This window comes from Lithobates pipiens, unplaced genomic scaffold (genome assembly GCF_037356315.1).
Source record: "Lithobates pipiens isolate NorthernLeopardFrog02 unplaced genomic scaffold, aLitPip1_a1.2 Scaffold_25, whole genome shotgun sequence".
NCBI lineage: Eukaryota > Metazoa > Chordata > Amphibia > Anura > Ranidae > Lithobates > Lithobates pipiens.
The window spans coordinates 42,164,823-42,184,691 of record NW_027507787.1 but is presented as its reverse complement, the minus strand read 5'-3'; the positions used below and the strand labels follow the sequence as shown (position 1 = coordinate 42,184,691).

Sequence of the window (19,869 nt, the reverse complement as noted above, 5' to 3'; positions counted from 1 at the left end):
GGGGAACTCCAAGATGGGACAATGGTTTTCGGTGGAGAATTTAGCGCTGTAACCTTCCCTAGATGCCACTTCCAGTGCCCCTCATACCTCCGTATCGCAACTTAAATGGTCTAAAGATGCCATATCCACAGCCATCAACTAGTAGACATATTGAGAGTACCCCACCCCTCTACAAGGGATTTTATCTGACAATCTTTGGCACATTCCAGATATAGCAAACAACCATATCCTGATCTGAGATCCTCACGCTTTAGATGTCAAACCTTTTTATGCTGCATAAGTATTTCAGTCTCTCCAACAAGAACAAACCGGTCTCCCTAAAGTGATATGTCAAACTAATTTGTGTCACAAAGATTGTGTCCTTGGAGCTATGTATGAATTTAGCAATAAATGTCAAGTCAATCTGAGCAAAGGTTATGTGGACTCATAGCCCCAAAATGCACTGTCCTAAGAGGACTGGTTCATACCTAGGAATCAATTGCTTCTATGTTTCAGGACTATTACTTTGATCTACAGTACAGTAGATATTTGTAACCAAACAAGTCTGGCTCCACACAATTAGATTACATTACCCACACAGCATTATCACGGGATCAACCAACCCATGGCAAACACTTTCAACAGAAGAGGGGCTTCAAATAATTCATAACCACTGGGAAATGGCCAAGACCCCTACAGCTATTATACAAAAAATTTAGCCCCCCTATATGAAATACTACCTTTAACCACTTGGCATCCAAGCTACGTCATATGACGTCGTGGGCTTTGTGGTGGTATATCTGAATGATGCCTGAGGTTACAGACATCATTCAGATATCGGCATTTTCAGCCGGCGATTCCCTGCACCACAAGAACGATCATAGCGGCTGACCCGCCGCTTGATCGTTCTTGCGGGAGGGGACGACCACCCCCACTCGCCGCCCTCCGGTGCTTCTACCGACTCACCTCTGAGCCGTTCACAGGATCGGCGGCCCCCGGATGATATCAGATTTCCGGAGTCTCTATGATCGTTCGAAGGCTGGGCGCGATGTTATGACATCACGCCTGGCCTCTGCATTCAAATTAACGGCGTCGCTTTGGCTGGGAAGCCAGGATCTTTTTTTATTTTTTTTTATTTTAGGCTTCCCAGCCTAGAGGGGAGATGTGGGGTCTTATTGACCCCATATCTCACTGTAAATAGGTCCGATCATGCCATATTCCTATTACAAGGGATGTTTACATTCCCTGTAATCGGAAGTAAAAAAAAAAAAAAAATAATAATAATTTGATTAAAGTGTCAAACTAAAAAATAAAACTAATAATAAATAAAAAAAAATAAAGCGCCCCTATCCCCGTGGGCTCGTACGCAGAAGCGAACGCATACACAAGTCCCGCCCACATATGAAAACGGTGTTCAAACCACACATGTGAGGTATTGCCGCGAACGTTCGAGCGAGAGCAATAATTCTAGCCCTAGACCCTATGGGGATTTTTAAATACCAACATTTGGCGCCATTCCACGAGCTAAGAGCAAAGGAAAAGGGGATTTTTTTTTTTTTTTTAATTACAAAGATTTAAAAAGGCAGCACAGTGGTGTAGTGGGTAGCACTCTCACTTAGCAGTAAAAAGGGTCGCTGGTTCGAATCCCAACCACGACACTACCTGCCTGGAGTTTGCATGTTCTCCCTGTGCCTGCATGGGTTTCCTCTGGGTACTCCGGTTCCCTCCCACACTCCAAAGACATGCAGGTAGTTAATTGGCTTCTGTCCAAAATTAGTCCTAGTATATGAATGGGGACCTTGGATTGTGGGCTCCTTGAGGGTAGGGACCAATGTGAGTGTGCAATGTACAGGAATAGGGGTAGACACTCACTTGGGTTGAACTGGATGAACTAGTGTCTTTATTCAACCTTACTATGAAATTATAACATAGGAAAACAATAGACCACATATACATATATAGGAGCGAATAGATGATCTGGTGGCAAAAAAGTTAGTGGCCAAGATGGTGATAACAGATCGATTCTTCCCTACTTTGGCATTCTGGGCCTTGTAGGCTCCTGGTAGCTGCTAGTGCACAGGCGTGATGGCTATTTTGTGTCCGCTCCTGATTGGTTAGTTCACATGCCTATCAGGTGGGGGGTTATAAAAGGCTGACCCAGCCGGCTTTTATTCGCCGGCTTATAGGGGTGCTGTCACTTTGCATCTTAGTAACCAAGGTAATCATGTCTGATAGTTTCAATTGGTTTCCACTGCATCTGTCAAGTTCTCTGAATGTTACTTTTATTTAATCATACTGGCATATCCTTTGATTAAGCATTTGAACTCAGTTTGTCTGGTAATAGAGGTCCATATGCATTGGTCCTCTTTTCCATCTCTTAAATTTGTTTAAAGCCCTGGACCATATTATACAGCTTCTGGGGTAAGCCGTTATCCAACAATTATCTGGGCTTTAAACCTGTCTGTAGTTTAGGGTCTTGTAACGTTTCCACATCCTGCATAGACATTATCGCATCCTGCATAGCTTCCCATCTTCTGTAAATATGGAGATTGAGCTGTTTATCCCATCTTCTAGATCGTTTATGAATTAAACAGGATTGGTCACAGGACAGATCCTTGGGGACCCCACTTTCCACACCAGACCATTCTGCGTACTTGCCATCACCACCCTTTGGACCCACCCCTGTAGCCATTTTTCATTCCAGGTAATCACCCTATGATCCAGCCTACATTAGTTTGTACAGTAAATGTTTGTGATGCACTGTATTGAATGCCTTTGCAAAATCCAGATACACAACATCTACAGGCCTTCCTTTATCTAGATGGCAGCTCACTGTGTCGAAGGTTAATAGATTGATCTGGGAAGAATAATTGTCCACGCCGGTTACTGCTGATAAAGTTTTCATTACTAAAACCTTGTATATAGTCCCTTATCCCCTCCAAATAGCTTGCAGACTATTGATGTTAGGCTGACAAGCCTGTAGTTCCCAGGGATATATCTTGGCCCTTTTTTAAATATTGGTGCCACAATAGCTTTTCTCCAATCAGCTGGTACCATTCCAGTCAGTAAACTGTCCACAAAAAATTTGGAAAAATTGTCACCCAACGAGTTCCTTAAGGACCCTCAGATGTAAGCCATCTGGTCCCATTGACTCGGTCTTCTGTTAGCCATGAGGGGGCTTTCAGTGACGTGTTAACATAGTCTTGTTACTGTATCCCCCCCCCCTTTTTTGTGAAGGCTGAGAAGAATTTATTCAAAACCTTTGCCTTCTGTCTTTTGTAACCAAATTCCCTTCCTTGTCCTTCATGGGGCCAATGTGTTCTGGCCTTGCCTTCTTACCATTTATATACTTAATTTCTTTTTTTTTTTTACTCTCCTCCGCCATGTGCCTTTTGTGTTCCATCTTAGCCACCCGGATTGCATCCTCACATTTCTTATTGCATTCTTGTATTGCAGCCTTGTACGTTGAAGTTTAGCCACCCAGGATTTGTCTTGGTGCTTTCGTAGATGTGCGGTTTATTGAATGTTGACCTATTTGTGCTGTACAATACCTCCCTCTTTGGGTATAGTTTGATATAGTTGCTCTGTACTGATCTGTTTTGAAAACTAATTCTTTAAACAAACAAACAAACACACACACACACTGAGATGGAATAGAAAAAGTTTGCAACTATAGAACATTCACCCTACTCACTATTCCTGTTTGTTTTCATATATAAGACAGGGAAACAAAGCTAAATCAATTCAATCATGTATGAAAGCATAGGAACTAGGGTGCAAAAAGCGACAAAGTACTCTGGACTGATGAACCAAAGTATGCAACAGTGGAACATGGTGGAAGTTCCTTGCAAATTTGGGGCTAAATTTCTGCAAATGGAGTTGGCGATTTGGTCAGGATCAATGGTGTCCTCATTGCAAAGAAATGCAGGCAGATACTTATCCATCATGCCATACTAACAAGGAGGCATGTGACTGGCCCCAAAATTATTCTTCAGCAGGACAATGGCCCAAACACACAGCCAATGTTATTAAGAACCATCTTTAGTGTAAAGAACAAGGCGTTCTGGAAGTGATGGTTTAACCCCCACAGAGTCCAGATCTCATCGAGGGTCTGGGATTTCATGGAGACAGAAGGATTTGAGCCAGCCTTCATCGACAGAAGGCCTGTGGTTCGTTCTCCAAGATGTTTGAAACAACCTTCCTGCCAAGTTCCTTCAAGAACTGATGCGGTTTTGAAGGCAAAAGAGTGGTCACATCAATTGATTTGAGTCAGATCTCTCCTGTTCATTTACTTTCCAAAACTTTTGGCCATGGCTGAAAGGGAATGTTTATTTTTATGAAGTTAAATTTTCATGGCAGAAGGACTTTGCAATTCTTCTGATCACTCTTCATAACATTCTGGAGTATATGCGAATTGCCATCATAAAAACTGAGGCAGCAGACTTTGTGAAAGTTTATATTTATGGTATTCTCAAAACCTTTGGCCACAGCTGAAAGAGGGAATGTTTTTTTTTTTATTTTTTTTTTAATAAAAATAAAGTTTTTTTAAATAAATAAAAAAATAAATAAACAGTCCCTCTTTCAGCCGTTGCCAAAATATAAATTTTCAAAGTCTGCTGCCTCAGTTTTTATGATGGCAATTCGCATATACTCCAGAATATTATGAGGAGTGATCAAATTAATTGCAATTGCAAAATCCTTCTGCCATGAAAATTAACTTCATCCCCTAAAAAACACATTCACTGCATTTGTGAAGGCCTAAGGGTGCCCAAGAAAGCCCAGCAAGCGCCAGGACTGTCACTTACAGTAGATTCAGCTGTGGGATCAGGCACCACCAGTGCAGAGCTTGCTCAAGAAAGGCACCAGACAGGTGTGAGTGCCTCTGCACGCACAGTGAGGTGAAGAGTTTGAGGATGGCCTGGTGTCAAGAAGGGCAGCAAAGAAGCCACTTCTCTCCAGGAAAGAGACAGACTGACATTCTGCAAAAGGTACAGGGATTGGACTGCTGACTGAGGAAAAGACATTCTCCTGATGAATCCCCTTTCTGATTGTTTGGGACATCTGAGGAAAAAACTTGTTCAGAGAAAAAGGTGAGTGCTACCATCAGTCCTATCAAGCCAACAGTAAAGCATCCTGAGACTTCTCAGCCAAGGGAGTGGACTCACTCCCAATTTTGCCTAACACAGCCATGAATAAAGAATGGTACAAAAACATCCTCCAAGTGCAACTTCTCCCAACCTGCCAGGAACAGTTTGGTGACTAACAATGACATTTCCAGCATGGAGCACCGTGCCATAGGGCAGTGATGGCGAACCTTGGCACCCCAGATGTTTTGGAAGTACATTTCCCATGATGCCCCACTACACTGCAGAGTGCATGAGCATCATGGGAAATTTAGTTCCAAAACATCTGGGCTGCCAAGGTCCATGGCCAGGAAACTCCGACCTTAACCCCTCAAGAGGTGGGTGAACAAAAAACCCCACAAATTCGGACAAGCTCCAAGCATGGATTATGCAAGAATGGGTTACCATCAGCCATGATGTGGCCTAGAAGTTGATTGACCACATGCCAGGTCAAATTGCAGAGGTCTTGAAAACAAAGGGTCAACACTGCAAATATTGACTCTTTGCATAAACTTAATGCAATTGTCAATACAAGCCTTTGACATTTCTAAAATGCTTGTAATTATAATGCAGTATACCAGTGTGACATTTGACAAAGATCAAAAAACACTGAAACAGCAGACTTTGTAAAAAGTAATATTCGTGTCATTCAAAACTTTTGGCCACGGCTGTACATAGATACATTTTTTTTTTTCACACACTATGGGGAAAATTATTCGATGCCCTGCACTTTGTAAATTTGCCCACTTACATGAAATAAAGGGTCTATAATTAGTCATAGGTGCATTTTAACCACTTCAATACAGGGCACTTAAACACCTTCCTGCCCAGACCAATTTTGAGCTTTCAGCGCTGTCGCACTTTGAATGACAATTGCGCGGTCATGCTACACTGTACCCAAATGAAATTTTTATCATTTTTTTCCCACAAATAGAGCTTTCTTTTGGTGGTATTTGATCACCTCTACGGTTTTTATTTTTTGCGCTACAAATAAAAAAATACCGAAAATTTTGAAAAAAAAAATGTTTTTTTTTGTTTCAGTTTCAAAACTTTGTAAATAAGTACGTTTTCTCCTTCACTGATGGGCACTGATAGGGCGACACGGATGGGCGGCACTGATAGGGCGGCACTGATAGGGCGGCACAGATGGGCGGCACTGATAGGGCGGCACTGATAGGGCGGCACAGATGGGCGGCACGGATGGGCGGCACGGATGGGCGGCACGGATGGGCGGCACGGATGGGCGGCACAGATGGGCGGCACGGATGGGCGGCACGGATGGGCGGCACGGATGGGCGGCACAGATGGGCGGCACGGATGGGCGGCACGGATGGGCGGCACGGATGGGCGGCACAGATGGGCGGCACAGATGGGCGGCACAGATGGGCGGCACAGATGGGCGGCACAGATGGGCGGCACGGATGGGCGGCACGGATGGGCGGCACGGATGGGCGGCACAGATGGGCGGCACAGATGGGCGGCACAGATGGGCGGCACAGATGGGCGGCACGGATGGGCGGCACGGATGGGCGGCACAGATGGGCGGCACGGATGGGCGGCACGGATGGGCGGCACGGATGGGCGGCACGGATGGGCGGCACGGATGGGCGGCACAGATGGGCGGCACGGATGGGCGGCACAGATGGGCGGCACAGATGGGCGGCACAGATGGGCGGCACAGATGGGCGGCACGGATGGGCGGCACAGATGGGCGGCACGGATGGGCGGCACGGATGGGCGGGACAGGTGGGCGGCACGGATGGGCGGGACAGGTGGGCACAGATGGGCGGCACAGGTGGGCACAGATGGGCGGCACAGGTGGGCACAGATGGGCGGCACAGGTGGGCACAGGTGGGCGGCACAGGTGGGCACAGGTGGGCGGCACAGGTGGGCACAGGTGGGCGGCACAGGTGGGCACAGGTGGGCGGCACAGGTGGGCACAGGTGGGCGGCACAGGTGGGCACAGGTGGGCGGCACAGGTGGGCACAGGTGGGCGGCACAGGTGGGCACAGGTGGGCACAGGTGGGCGGCACAGGTGGGCACAGGTGGGCGGCACAGGTGGGCACAGGTGGGCGGCACAGGTGGGCACAGGTGGGCGGCACAGGTGGGCACAGGTGGGCGGCACAGGTGGGCACAGGTGGGCGGCACAGGTGGGCACAGGTGGGCGGCACAGGTGGGCACAGGTGGGCGGCACAGGTGGGCACAGGTGGGCGGCACAGGTGGGCACAGGTGGGCGGCACAGGTGGGCACAGGTGGGCGGCACAGGTGGGCACAGGTGGGCGGCACAGGTGGGCACAGGTGGGCGGCACAGGTGGGCACAGGTGGGCGGCACAGGTGGGCACAGGTGGGCGGCACAGGTGGGCACAGGTGGGCGGCACAGGTGGGCACAGGTGGGCGGCACAGGTGGGCACAGGTGGGCGGCACAGGTGGGCACAGGTGGGCGGCACAGGTGGGCACAGGTGGGCGGCACAGGTGGGCACAGGTGGGCGGCACAGGTGGGCACAGGTGGGCGGCACAGGTGGGCACAGGTGGGCGGCACAGGTGGGCACAGGTGGGCGGCACAGGTGGGCACAGGTGGGCGGCACAGGTGGGCACAGGTGGGCGGCACAGGTGGGCACAGGTGGGCGGCACAGGTGGGCACAGGTGGGCGGCACAGGTGGGCACAGGTGGGCGGCACAGGTGGGCACAGGTGGGCGGCACAGGTGGGCACAGATGGGCGGCACAGGTGGGCACAGATGGGCGGCACAGGTGGGCACAGATGGGCGGCACAGGTGGGCACAGATGGGCGGCACAGGTGGGCACAGATGGGCGGCACAGGTGGGCACAGATGGGCGGCACAGGTGGGCACAGATGGGCGGCACAGGTGGGCACAGATGGGCGGCACAGGTGGGCACAGATGGGCGGCACAGGTGGGCACAGATGGGCGGCACAGGTGGGCACAGATGGGCGGCACAGGTGGGCACAGATGGGCGGCACAGGTGGGCACAGATGGGCGGCACAGGTGGGCACAGATGGGCGGCACAGGTGGGCACAGATGGGCGGCACAGGTGGGCACAGATGGGTGGCACAGGTGGGCACTCATAGGCGGCACAGGTGGGCACAGATGGGTGGCACAGGTGGGCACTCATAGGCGGCACAGGTGGGCACTCATAGGCGGCACAGGTGGGCACTCATAGGCGGCACAGGTGGGCACTCATAGGCGGCACAGGTGGGCACTCATAGGCGGCACAGGTGGGCACTCATAGGCGGCACAGGTGGGCACTCATAGGCGGCACAGGTGGGCACTCATAGGCGGCACAGGTGGGCACTCATAGGCGGCACAGGTGGGCACTCATAGGCGGCATCGGTGTTATAGTAATGGATGCCAATCAGTGCCAAACAATAATGCATGCCAATCAGTGATGCCCATTGTGGCCACTGATTGGCATCCATTATGGGCACTGATTGGCACCCATTGTGCTGACTGGCACCCTGGTGGTCTAGGGAGGATTATGGATTTTTATTACCTTTTCCCTGGTGGTCTAGTGGTGTCCCTGGTGGTCCAGTGTGGGCATCCTCGGGGGGGCTGTGCTGATAATCGATCAGCACAGACCCCCCCTGTCAGAGGAGCAGCCGATCGGCTCTCCTCTACTCGCGTCTGACAGACGCGAGTGAGGGAAAGCCGAACACCGGCTCTTCCCATTTACACTGTGATCAGCCATGATTGGACACGGCTGATCACATGGTAAAGAGTCTCCGTCTCCGTCTCGGAGACTCTTTACTGAGATCGTAGTTGCCGGGTGTCAGACTGACACCCCGCAACAACGATCGCCGCGATGCGCGCCCCCGGGGGCGCGCAGCGGCTCATAATCCTAATCACGTCATATGACGTCCGGTTAGGATTATGAAACCACTTTGCCGCCGTCAATTTGTAATAGGGCGGGCGGCAAGTGGTTAAACGATAGAGAAATACGCAACCAGAAATCCAGAAAGAAAACAAAAAACAAAAAAAAAACAAAAAAATCAAACACAAATGCTATAAATTAAGTTGCAGTTCAGTGATTAAAATAAGTATCTACGTTTCTTTTAGTTAGTGACCAGGTTTGTACACCTCTCAGGAGGGATTTTAGCCCATTTTTACAGATCTTCTCTAAATCCTTAATGTTTTATGGCCGTCGCTTAGCAACTCGAAGTTTCAGCTCCCTCCATAAATTTTCTATAGGATTAAGGTCTGGAGACTGGTTAGACCACTCCATGACAATGTGCTTCTTGAGCCATTCTTTTGTTGCCTTGGCGATAGGTTTTGGGTCATGGTCAAGCTAAAAAGACCCAACTATGACCCATCTTCAGTGTTCTGGCTGAGGGAAGAAAGTTCTCATCCAAGATTTTACAATACAATGCGGCAAAGTCGGTTTGTACCTTTGGCAGAGAAACAGCCCAAAAGCATAATGTTTCCACCACCATGCTTGACTGTACGAATGGTGTTCTTAGGAGCATAGTCAGCATTTTTTCCTCCAAACAAGACAAGTCCCCCTCAAGAAGGCACATGTACAGTCATGCCAGTGAACAACTTAAGGATTCAGAGGAGGATTAGGAGAAAGTGCTGTGGTCAGATGAGACCAAAATTGAGCTCTTTGGCATTAACATGACTCGCCGCGTTTGGAGGAAAAAAAAAAATGCTGACAATGACCTAGAGCTGCATGATCAATTGTGAAATAGTTATCACAATTCAACCCCCTTCACAATCTTCATACAGCAGTTACAAATAAAGCAATCAGCGCAAAAAATAAACTAAAAACGATGGGGATTTTTAAATACCGATGTTTGGCGCCATTCCACGAGCGTGTGCAATTTTGAAGCATGACATGTTAGGTATCCATTTACCTCGGTGTTTAAAGTAAAAAATTTTTCCCTTCAAAAAACACACGTTTGTAAAATCCTTGCGCAAATACTGTGCGAGATAAAAAGTTGCAACGACCACCATTGTATTCTCTAGGGTCGTTGCTAAAAAACAAAACAAAAAAAAAAAACCACTTGTATATAATAATGTTCTGAGAGTTCCAAGTAATTTTCTAGAAAAGAAGATGATTTTTACATGTAGGAGAGAAATGTCAGAATTGGCCTGGATGGCAAGTGAGGTCATGGAGTAGCCTAGTCCGGCTCCAGACCTTAATCCTATAGAAAATTTATGGTGGTAGCTGAAACTGAGAGTTGCCAAACAACAGTCAAGAAACCTTAAAGCGCAACTTCCCTTTTGTTAAGAAAATAAACATTCCCCCCACCGTGATCTATGTACATTGCTAGGATTATAAACAAACTTTGTTGAAGATTCCTACCTTTTGTTATTCTCACAAAATCAATGCGATTTTGTCTGTGCCTCTGTTTTGAGTAGGTCTAATGGGAGTGGTTTCATCTGTCAGCTGTGGCAGCTGCAGGGCACTAATGAGCCTGCATCCCTTTATCCATGTTCCTATTGAAAATATCCCACCAAAAATGAAATTTTTGTTGCAGGGGACGCCTAAAATCTGACTCGTCTCTTAGGCAGACTTCTGGGAAAATTGGGGAGTCAATCACACAAGCAGGAATTGTTTTGGGGGAGAGGCCAGTATACACTGTAGCCATATTAAATTACATATATAGAAATTTACAGAGACTGCAGATTGAAAAGGAAAGGTCATTTTTAATAACATTCAATTACAATATGACTTGTATCACAATTGTGCATGCTGTATTTTTTCTTAATTTTCTATTCCCCCCCCCCCCCCGCCCCCCCATGAAAGTGGCGTTACCCTTTACAGATCTTCTCTAAATACTTACAGACTGGACCAAAATCCCTCCTGAGATGTGTGCAAACCTGTTCAAATACAAGGAATGTCTTACCTCTGCCCTCTGCTTGCCAAAAAGGGTTTCTCCACCAAGTATTAAGTCATGTTTTGCTTGGAGATCAAATCCTTATTTTTATCTCACCGAGATAAAACTTTATTTATAGCATTTGCTTTGTGTGTTTTTGTCTGGGATTTTTGGTTGATATGTGGTCTCAAACTTTTCTCATAGGTGTATTTTAAAGGTTTTAAAATGTTCTAGACCAGTGATGGCAAACCTCGGCACCCCAGATGATATTTTGGAACTACATTTCCCATGATGCTCATGCACTCTTCAGTGTAGTTGATCATCATGGGAAATGTAGTTCCAACACATCTGGGGCACCAAGATTTGCCATCACTGGTATAGACACTTCATTTCTTTGTAAGTGGGCAAACTTACAAAATCTGCAGGGGATCAAAGAATACATACATACCCCCTTTGGGTGTATGCAACTGCAAAAACTAAAAATGAAAGACATAACCTCCAAGTGGTAGGAAAAAAATAAATAAAATTAAAAAAAAGGATCACACTGAACTTTAAAATGCATAAATCAATAGCCAGTAAGACAAAAGATTGCTCAACAAACACTGTTACAGTATGTGCATATCCACATACTTCTAGATTTTTTTTTTGTGGTTTATTCAATTAAACTATTAGTGGTAAAAGTGAAAAAAAATTAAAAATAAAAATCTGACCAGTAAAGTTTCCTCCGATGACATAAGGTATGACTCCTCCGGGCCATATTCTCTCCGTTCTAGAAGTTGCAGCTCTACGAACCCTTTCCTTCTTTTCGCTAGAATATTTGATCGTGGATCCATTTGTCGCCACAGCATTCAAGCTACCTTGTAAAGAAAGGTGCAGCACAGTTTACACACTCAGTAGCATCACCAACAATATTACAAAATGCTGAAACTGCATGGCATTCATTAGGTCATTAATGTTTTTTTTTTTTTATCTGTGCCTTTTGTTTGAACAGTTTTTCTCTAGTGCACAGAAAATAAAAGCGAGTAAAAAAATCCTTCTCTGAAGTTCATTGACTGACACAGCTCCTTTAATCTTGACCTTAGGGTTATATCGCCACCTTCAGGAGAGGACTAGGCAGAACACAACAGCAAAGCTGTACAGTACCGCCCAGGGGGTGGTCCTACTGGCTATAACCCCCTCACTTTGCTACCAGCAGCTCAGTTTGTCAAAAGCAGTACAAACCAAAACAGGAGGGGTGGGTGCTGTGTCCGTCAATGAACGTCAGAGGAAAGGATTTTACGGTGAGTACAAAAATCCTAATCTTTTTCATTCATTGATGGACACAGCACCTTTAATCTTGACCTTAGGGACGTAACCAAGCAGTGTCAAAAACATATTTCCAACCGCCGATTCTGTGCACGATAAGAAGGATCATTAGCGCCAGTTCTGCAGTTTAATCGTTCTTATAGCGTCGTCCCCCCGCCGCCATCCGGTGTTTCTGCGGGTTCTCCTGTGCCATCAGGGGCCTGGAGAAAGAATCGGATGCCGCATGATGCCGATGATGATGACGATGACGTTCAGTCATCTGTATGACTGCTGGAGGCCCTGGCGCGATGTTATGACGTCACGCCCAGGGACCCAGAAATAAATGAAGCCGCGATCAGCATTCCCCAATCTCATGCTTTTTAGCCTGGAGGAGAGATGTGAGGTCTTATTGACCCTGCATCTCTCCATAAAGAGGACCCGTCAATACATTCCTATTATAAGGGATGTTTTTTCCTATTACAAGAGATGTAAAGTGAGCTTGCGCTCAGAAGCTAACGCACACGCAAGTCCCACCCACATATGCAAACGTCTCTCAAACCACACATGTGAGGTATCGGTGTGCGCAACAATTCTAGCACTAGACCTCCTCTAACTCTAAACTGGTAACCTGTAAAAAAATAATTTAAAGCGTCGCCTGTGCAAATTTTTAAGTACTGAAGTTTGGCGCCATTCCATGATTGTGCGCAATATTCAAGCGTGACATGTTGGGTATCCATTTACTTTGCGCAACAGCTTTCACATTATATAAAAAAATTGTGCTAACTTTACCGTTTTGTTAATTCATGAAGCCATTTTTTTTCCCCAAAAAATAAATGCGTTTGAAAAACTATTGCGCAAATACAGTGCGAGATAAAAAGTTGTGATGACCTCCATTTTATTCCCTAGGGTGTCTGCTTAAAAAAAAAAAAAAATAAAAAGGGATGTTTTTTTACACGGAGAAAAAGTGCCAGAATAGGCCCAGTATTTAAGTGGTTACAGCTGCCTGCAAAACCTTGCGGCCAAAGCATGCAGCAGAAGATGCGCTCACATCAACCTTGTAAAATTTAGTGAAAGTGAATGGACGACCAGGTCGCCGCCTTACACACCAATTTCCCTGGTAGAATGTGCCGTGACAGGAAAGGGGCGCCCGCTCCTTTATGGCATACACCTGAACCACGATCTGTCTGATCCACCTAGAAATGGTGGCCGACAAGACCACCAGGCCCTTCTTTGGACCAGCCACTGATACAATTGGGGAGTCTGACCTCCGAAAAGGAGCTGTAGCAGACAGGTACACCCACAAAGTCCAGACCACGTCCAAACAATGCAACACAACCTCTTCGGGATGTGACGGCCGAGGATATAAGGAAGGTAGCACAATGTCCTCATTTAGATGAAAGGCTGAAACAACCTTTGGAAGAAACAAAGGCTGTGGGCGTAGCACAGTCTTATCCTTGTGGAGGATCAAGTAGGGAGACTCATATGACCAGGCCACCAACTCAGAAACCCGCCTTGCAGATGTAATAGCCACTAGAAAGACTACTTTCTGAGAGAGTGTCAATAAGGGGATCTCCCTTAAGGTTTTCAAATCGCGGTTTCTGAAGCACCGAGAGCACCAGATTCAAATCCCATGGAGGCAGCGGTGGTCGTACTGGAAGGGCCACATGTCTAACCCCCTGAACAAACAAACATACTCACCAATGAATGAGTCGCCAAAGGTCTTTTTGTTTTAAAAGACAGCCAAAGCCAATATCTGCCCCTTAATGGTGCTTAATGCAAGTTTCTGATCCACTTCTTGCTGCAAACACAGCAGGATCCTGGAAACTGAATATGTATGCGGACGCCACCCCATCTCCTCACACATGGAGATGTCGTAAAATCAGCCGATAATTCCCCCATGGAGCCACCAACGCGTCTGACGCGTCTGCCCAGGGATCTCTTGACCTGGCCACAAACCTCTGTACCTTCCAATTGAGCCGAGAGGCCAAGAGATCCACATCTGGGGTGCGAAATACTTCCGGATGCAGGGATCATTCCCCTGGTCCAGCAGCCGACGACTGAGGTAGTCCATCTGCCAGTTTTCTATGCCCGGAATGTATACTGCTGACAGGGCTGGCGCGTGCTGCTCTTGCCCACTGTAGGATGTGAGTGACCTCCAGAGCCGCTGCGGAGCTTCTTATCCCTCCTTGATGAGGACATACGCCACCGCCATGGCGCTGTCTGACTGGATCCTGAACGGACGCCCCTGTAGCCTCTACAACCATGTGAAGAGACACCACCTGATCACCCAAAGCTCCAGCACACCGATTCTTCCTGCGTCCAGCAACACTGGGCTGACTGTACACCCCAAACTCCCCCCCCCCCCCCCCCCCAGTTAGGCTGGCATCCGTTGTGATCACTGTCCGATAAGAGGAAGAAACTACTTCCCGCACCAAAGGGCTGGAGACCACAGCCACTAGAGATGGGAATCCCCGACTACCTGGCTCACCCGAATTTGACAATCCAGGGATGTCAGATTTGTCCCATTTGGACAGGATCTCTTTCTGCAAGACTAATGTGGAATTGAGCATATGGTATTGCCTCGAAAGTGGCTACCATAAGACCCAGAACTCTCATGCAGAAATGCAGCGACAACCACCAGCGGGACACCAACAACTGCACCGCCGATTGAAGAGTCTTCAGATTTTCCAAATGGGAGAAATCTGGGAGTCCAGAATCAACCCCAGATACTCCAGGCGCTGAGTCAGCACCAACACCGACTTCTGGAGGTTCAATACCCAACCAAACTCCTGGACTCTGTATGGTGAGCTCCACATCCTCCCTTAATTCTGAGGCAGAAGCTGCTCTCAGGAGGAGGTCATCCAGGTAACCCAGGATTGCAATGCCTCGTTGTCTTAACGCCAGAATTGGGGCTAGCACCTTGGTGAAGACCCTTGGTGCTGTTGCTAGGCCAAAAAGGGGAGAGCTACAAATTGTTAGTGCTCTTCCCTGACTGCAAATTGTAGAAACCTCTGATGCCTGACGCATATGGGGACATGCAAGTATGCGTCCTTGATGTCCAAAGACGCCAAGAAATCACCCTGATGGAGTGCAGCGACCACGGAATGAACCGATTCCTTCCTGAACCTTCGCACCTTCAGGAAGCAGTTGAGGGCCTTGAGATCCAGGAACGGACGGACCCCTTCCTTCTTTGGGACTACAAACAGATTGGCATAGAATCCTGAAACCTTTCTGGCATAGGTACAGGTCACCCCACACAGCAGCAGGTCCTGTAATGCCCCAAACAGGGCCTCCCGACGAGCCGGAAGAAGATGAAGGGTGGAGGGAAAAATAAAAAAAACAATCTGTTTGGCGGACAAGAAAAACTCTTGTACCCTGAGGAAACTAGTTTGCAGACCCACTGGTTGGAAAGCAGGGAGGTCCACTGTGCTCCCAAAGGCGATCCCCCACCCAAGAGTCGGGTGGGGGCAAACCTTCATGCAGCAACAGATTTGCTTGCTGGTTTGTGAAACCAGGGACGCTTTTGTCCCTCAGCGGGCACCTTGTCGGACTGGCAACACTTACCTGCTGACCCAGGCGGATGAAAAATCTGCTTCTGAGCGGAAAAAGAGGACCCCTGCCTATGGTGTGGCTCCTTACCCTTTCTGGGCTTTGAGAACAAAGTACTCTTTCCCCCAGTAACATTCTGTCATCCAGCGAGGCTCCAACTAGCCTCTCATCTTGGAAAAGCAAATCTGCCAGCGCTTTCTTAGTTGCCTGGTCCGCAGACCAGCATTTAAGCCAAATCAGGCGACGCAGCACTACTGCTGACAGAGGCTCTAGAAAGCAAAGGGGCCATATCCAGGGCTGCATCCCAGACATGCTTAACGCCCTGCATCAACTGGTCTGCCAGTTCCGCACAGACCGGGGAAACATGTTCCTTCAACTCGAGGTGCAACAACTTATTCCATTCAGTAAGCGTCTGACACCAAGGCCGTAGCCAACACTGGCCCCAATGCTAACCCCACCACCATAAAAATGGACCAGGCAACCACCTCGGCTCTTCTGTCGGCAGGGTCCTTGAAGGGGGGGGGGGGGGGGGGGGGGGGTTGGGGTCAACAACCAGAGGAGATGTCCATTTTTTCAGGAAACTCTCCTTAAGGGTAATGCACCACCATCTGTCTTGGGACTGAAAAGGGCCGCTGTGGGCTTCCCCACTCAAAACAAGTTAAATACGGAAACACCTTAGCAGTGCGGGTCGGCTTGTGGGACCCAAAAGGGACTGACACCTCTACAGATGCCCTTGCCATTGCCTCCATCTTTAAGGTATCCCGCACTGCTGTGATAAGTGCTCTTACTAATGCTTCTTCCTGCTCTGACCCAGACACGGAGACATCCTCACTGTCCGTCTGGTCCTGGTCCGTATCTTGTGATATTTAAGAACAAGGGCCGTCTGCCACAGCAGGACCCGAGTCTGAATCAGAGCTCTCCCCAAAGGACGGGGGAGGGGGCTTTTTACCCCCTTGTGCCCGCGCACCACCTCTACCCTGACAACAAAAGATTCCAGGACTGCCGATAGAGCCTACATAGGCACCGCAGGTGCATGGGAACCGTTTGCTATATCGGCGATGTCTGGAGAAGAAGCGCCAGCTTCTGACACCATGCTGGCCCACTCTCGCCTGTCACCCTTGGTGACCTAAGGCAACTAACGAAAAATGCCCACCCTCCTAGCTGCCATCGACTGAGGGGCCCCCCGCAGTACTCCCCACCCTGACCCAGGTACTGTGCTGCTGTCCCCTCTGCCTGCCCCAAGTTGTCCCGTGTCAGATTCGCGCTGTTCCAGGTGTAACCAGTGCCCAGTGCTGGAGTAAAACAGTTCTGAGGCTACTAAAAAATGGCCACCTGCCTTCTCAGTAAAAGCACCCACAACCGCCGGGAAAACGGCCACCGGACTCCAAGAAAATGACCGCAGTTACAAGAAAATGGCCGCAGCCACCGAAAAATGTCCACGGCTCCCGCGGTGGCCAGTCCCCACATGAAGCACACAGATACCAAGGACAGCACTAAAATAGGGAAAAGGCGAGCAGACCACCAACCACCCAGTGCAGTCCTGTCAGGACCCAGAGACCCCCCCCCCAGAGGACCCCCAGCCAGGTACATGCTGCGCACCCCATATGCCCAGTCACACAGAGGCCCCTTAGCATGGGGAGGTGAGAAAGAAGAAAGGGAGAGGGAGAAACCCCCTAGCCTACCTCCCAGGGAATACCCAGCTCCTCCATCCTGCCAAAACAGGTGTAACCATACCGGCCACGGCACACTGACACAGACAGCAGTAGCCTGGTCATATATATGCCCTGGAGCTTAAAGCTCACCAGCCACCGGTGAACCAGACGGGGCATGTATTGGCTGACCCAGCGCATAGCTAAGGTCTGCACATGCTCGATGGCCAGGCTGGGGAGACTACCAGGATCTAGATTATCCAGCCTGTCACCCAGCCTGGTTGTTGATTGTAGATCACAGGAATCAAACAGCAGAAAAATAAAAAATTCCAAGGACTATTGGTCCCCACAGGGAGCCAGGTCCTTCTGGACTAGTAGCAGAGTGAGGGGTTATAGCCAGTAGGACAGCCCCCTGGGCGGTACTGTAGAGCTTTTCTGTTTTATGTGTTCTGCCAGTCCTCTTTTGAAGGTGGCGCTATAACCCCAAGGTCAAGATTAAAGGTGTTGTGTCCATCAACGAAAGAAAGAGAAAAGGTCTTTACCGGCATGTGTGTAGTGATGGTAAAGCTTTTGCATCAGCTGGGGCACTGCAAGTAAAATGAGGCTAAGCTTTTTTGTCATTAGGATTGCAATTATAAGAGGACTCAGAACAAGGGAAACACCCTACTGACTGCAAGGTATGCCCTCTTGTGCTGATTTTTTCTGTTTTTAATTTTAGCTACACTTTGGCATTAAGGCATGTCTTTCAGCATATGTGCAGCAATGCTGAATACTACAACCCAAACTTGTGGTAATTCTGATATATTCAGGAAAGGCCTAAGCTGGAGACATTTGCCAATGCCCCCCCCCCCTTCACCCCCCCCCAGTCTGTACCAATAAGCTATATTTTGGGATTGGGGCCTTGAGTGGATATTTTTTACCATTTATAAATTAAGCAGAGCAGGAAAAGTAGTCAATAATACACTTAGACACTTGTTTTTCTAGCAGTGGGAAGTGAACCAGCACCAACTGCTTTTGCAAGTCTGATATGTGATAGGATTGCTGAAATCCAAAAAGGAAGCTGATGCTGGAAGATATAAAAAGGTTTGTCACAATAAACCATGTCCTTTGAACACCCACCTTTAATCATCCCCACTACTCACTGTGGCACCATAGCACACTTTGCATGGTACATTTTAGCCCACAGAACTCTGTCCTTACCATTAAAGGGCCATTTGGCAAAAAGCTCCCAGTCCTCCCCTATGAATATCTAATCAAATGTTAAAGCACACCTACTTAATAACTTAAAATATTTTGTCTTTTATCTGACAGTTTTTGAAAAAAACAGCCTAAACTTTTGATCCACAAAATATTTTCCCAACCAGGTAACTTTTCTTTCCATTATGCTGCAGACTCCGAAAAGGAGAAGCGGCTTAACATATGGCTCATTTTAAAAACCACCTCATTCTCCCATTATGTATAAGGGAACCAGCTTAACGTCAAACTGTCACTGGCTGATGAGGTTTTAGTCCATTCAGCCCTCTGATCTTTAAAGTATAAAACATATGCTTATGCAAGTTGCCATATTTGTTCATTACATATGCATGTTGTGCTTACTGTGTAGGATGCAAAGCACAATGGCTCAGCTAAAGTCCTCTTTTTTTTTTAAAAGACAGTCTATTGGCAAGTGCACACCATGCAAATTCATTTGTTTTCGGATTGAGTTCACCGGGAGAAAAAAAAAAAAACGCATTTCCAGTTTACACTACTCAGACTTCAGCATGAAATACACCCTTCTTTTACATATGGGGTTACCGATATTTCTACAACACTTGTTTTGACCATATTGTCAAATACAGATAAGTAGGTCTTCCACCAACTACAAATCTATAAGAGATATTGTAAAAACCTAAAAAAATTTTAAAACATAAAAATTAGAGTTACGCTTACCGGTAACGTCTTTTCCAGTAGTCTTTCAGGACAGCCACTATGAGAGATAGACTCCTCCTCTTCCTCTGGAAACACTGCGCCAGCCCATAAATTCTTACTTCCCCTGCCAGACCTCAGTTTATATCGAGAATACCTCCGGCCAGCTGGGGAGACACAAGAACACATTAATAACATATTTATCAAATACCATTATCTTGCTGCGCTCTGGTCTTTTGTAAGACTCCCCCCAATTTTCGGGTGGGAACTAGGGCTGTCCTGAAAGACTACTGGAAAAGACGTTACCGGTAAGCGTAACTCTAATTTTCCCTAATCGTCTTTCAGGACAGCCACTATGAGAGGATAAGCGAGCACTTACCAGTTAGGGTGGGACTACAGCTTGCAAAACCTTTCGCCCAAAGGTCTGCTCACCTGCCGACACCAGATCCACTCTGTAGTGCTTTACAAAAGTGGAATAGCTGGACCATGTTGCTGCTCTGCAAATCTGCTTTGGCGTTGCTCCCGCTCTTTCTGCCTGGGAGGCTGCCATA

At 47.8% G+C, this 19,869-nt stretch overlaps 1 protein-coding gene across 1 annotated transcript in view; it reads right to left on the bottom strand.

Moving 5' to 3' along the window:
• TLL2 (tolloid like 2) overlaps window positions 1-19,869 on the bottom strand; it is a gene marked incomplete in the record, with an annotated part of 245,251 nt that overhangs the window by 62,619 nt on the left and 162,763 nt on the right. Inside the window, 1 exon segment of the mRNA XM_077454363.1 lies at window positions 11,642-11,788. Within this exon segment, the coding sequence (XP_077310489.1) occupies window positions 11,642-11,788 (147 nt within the window).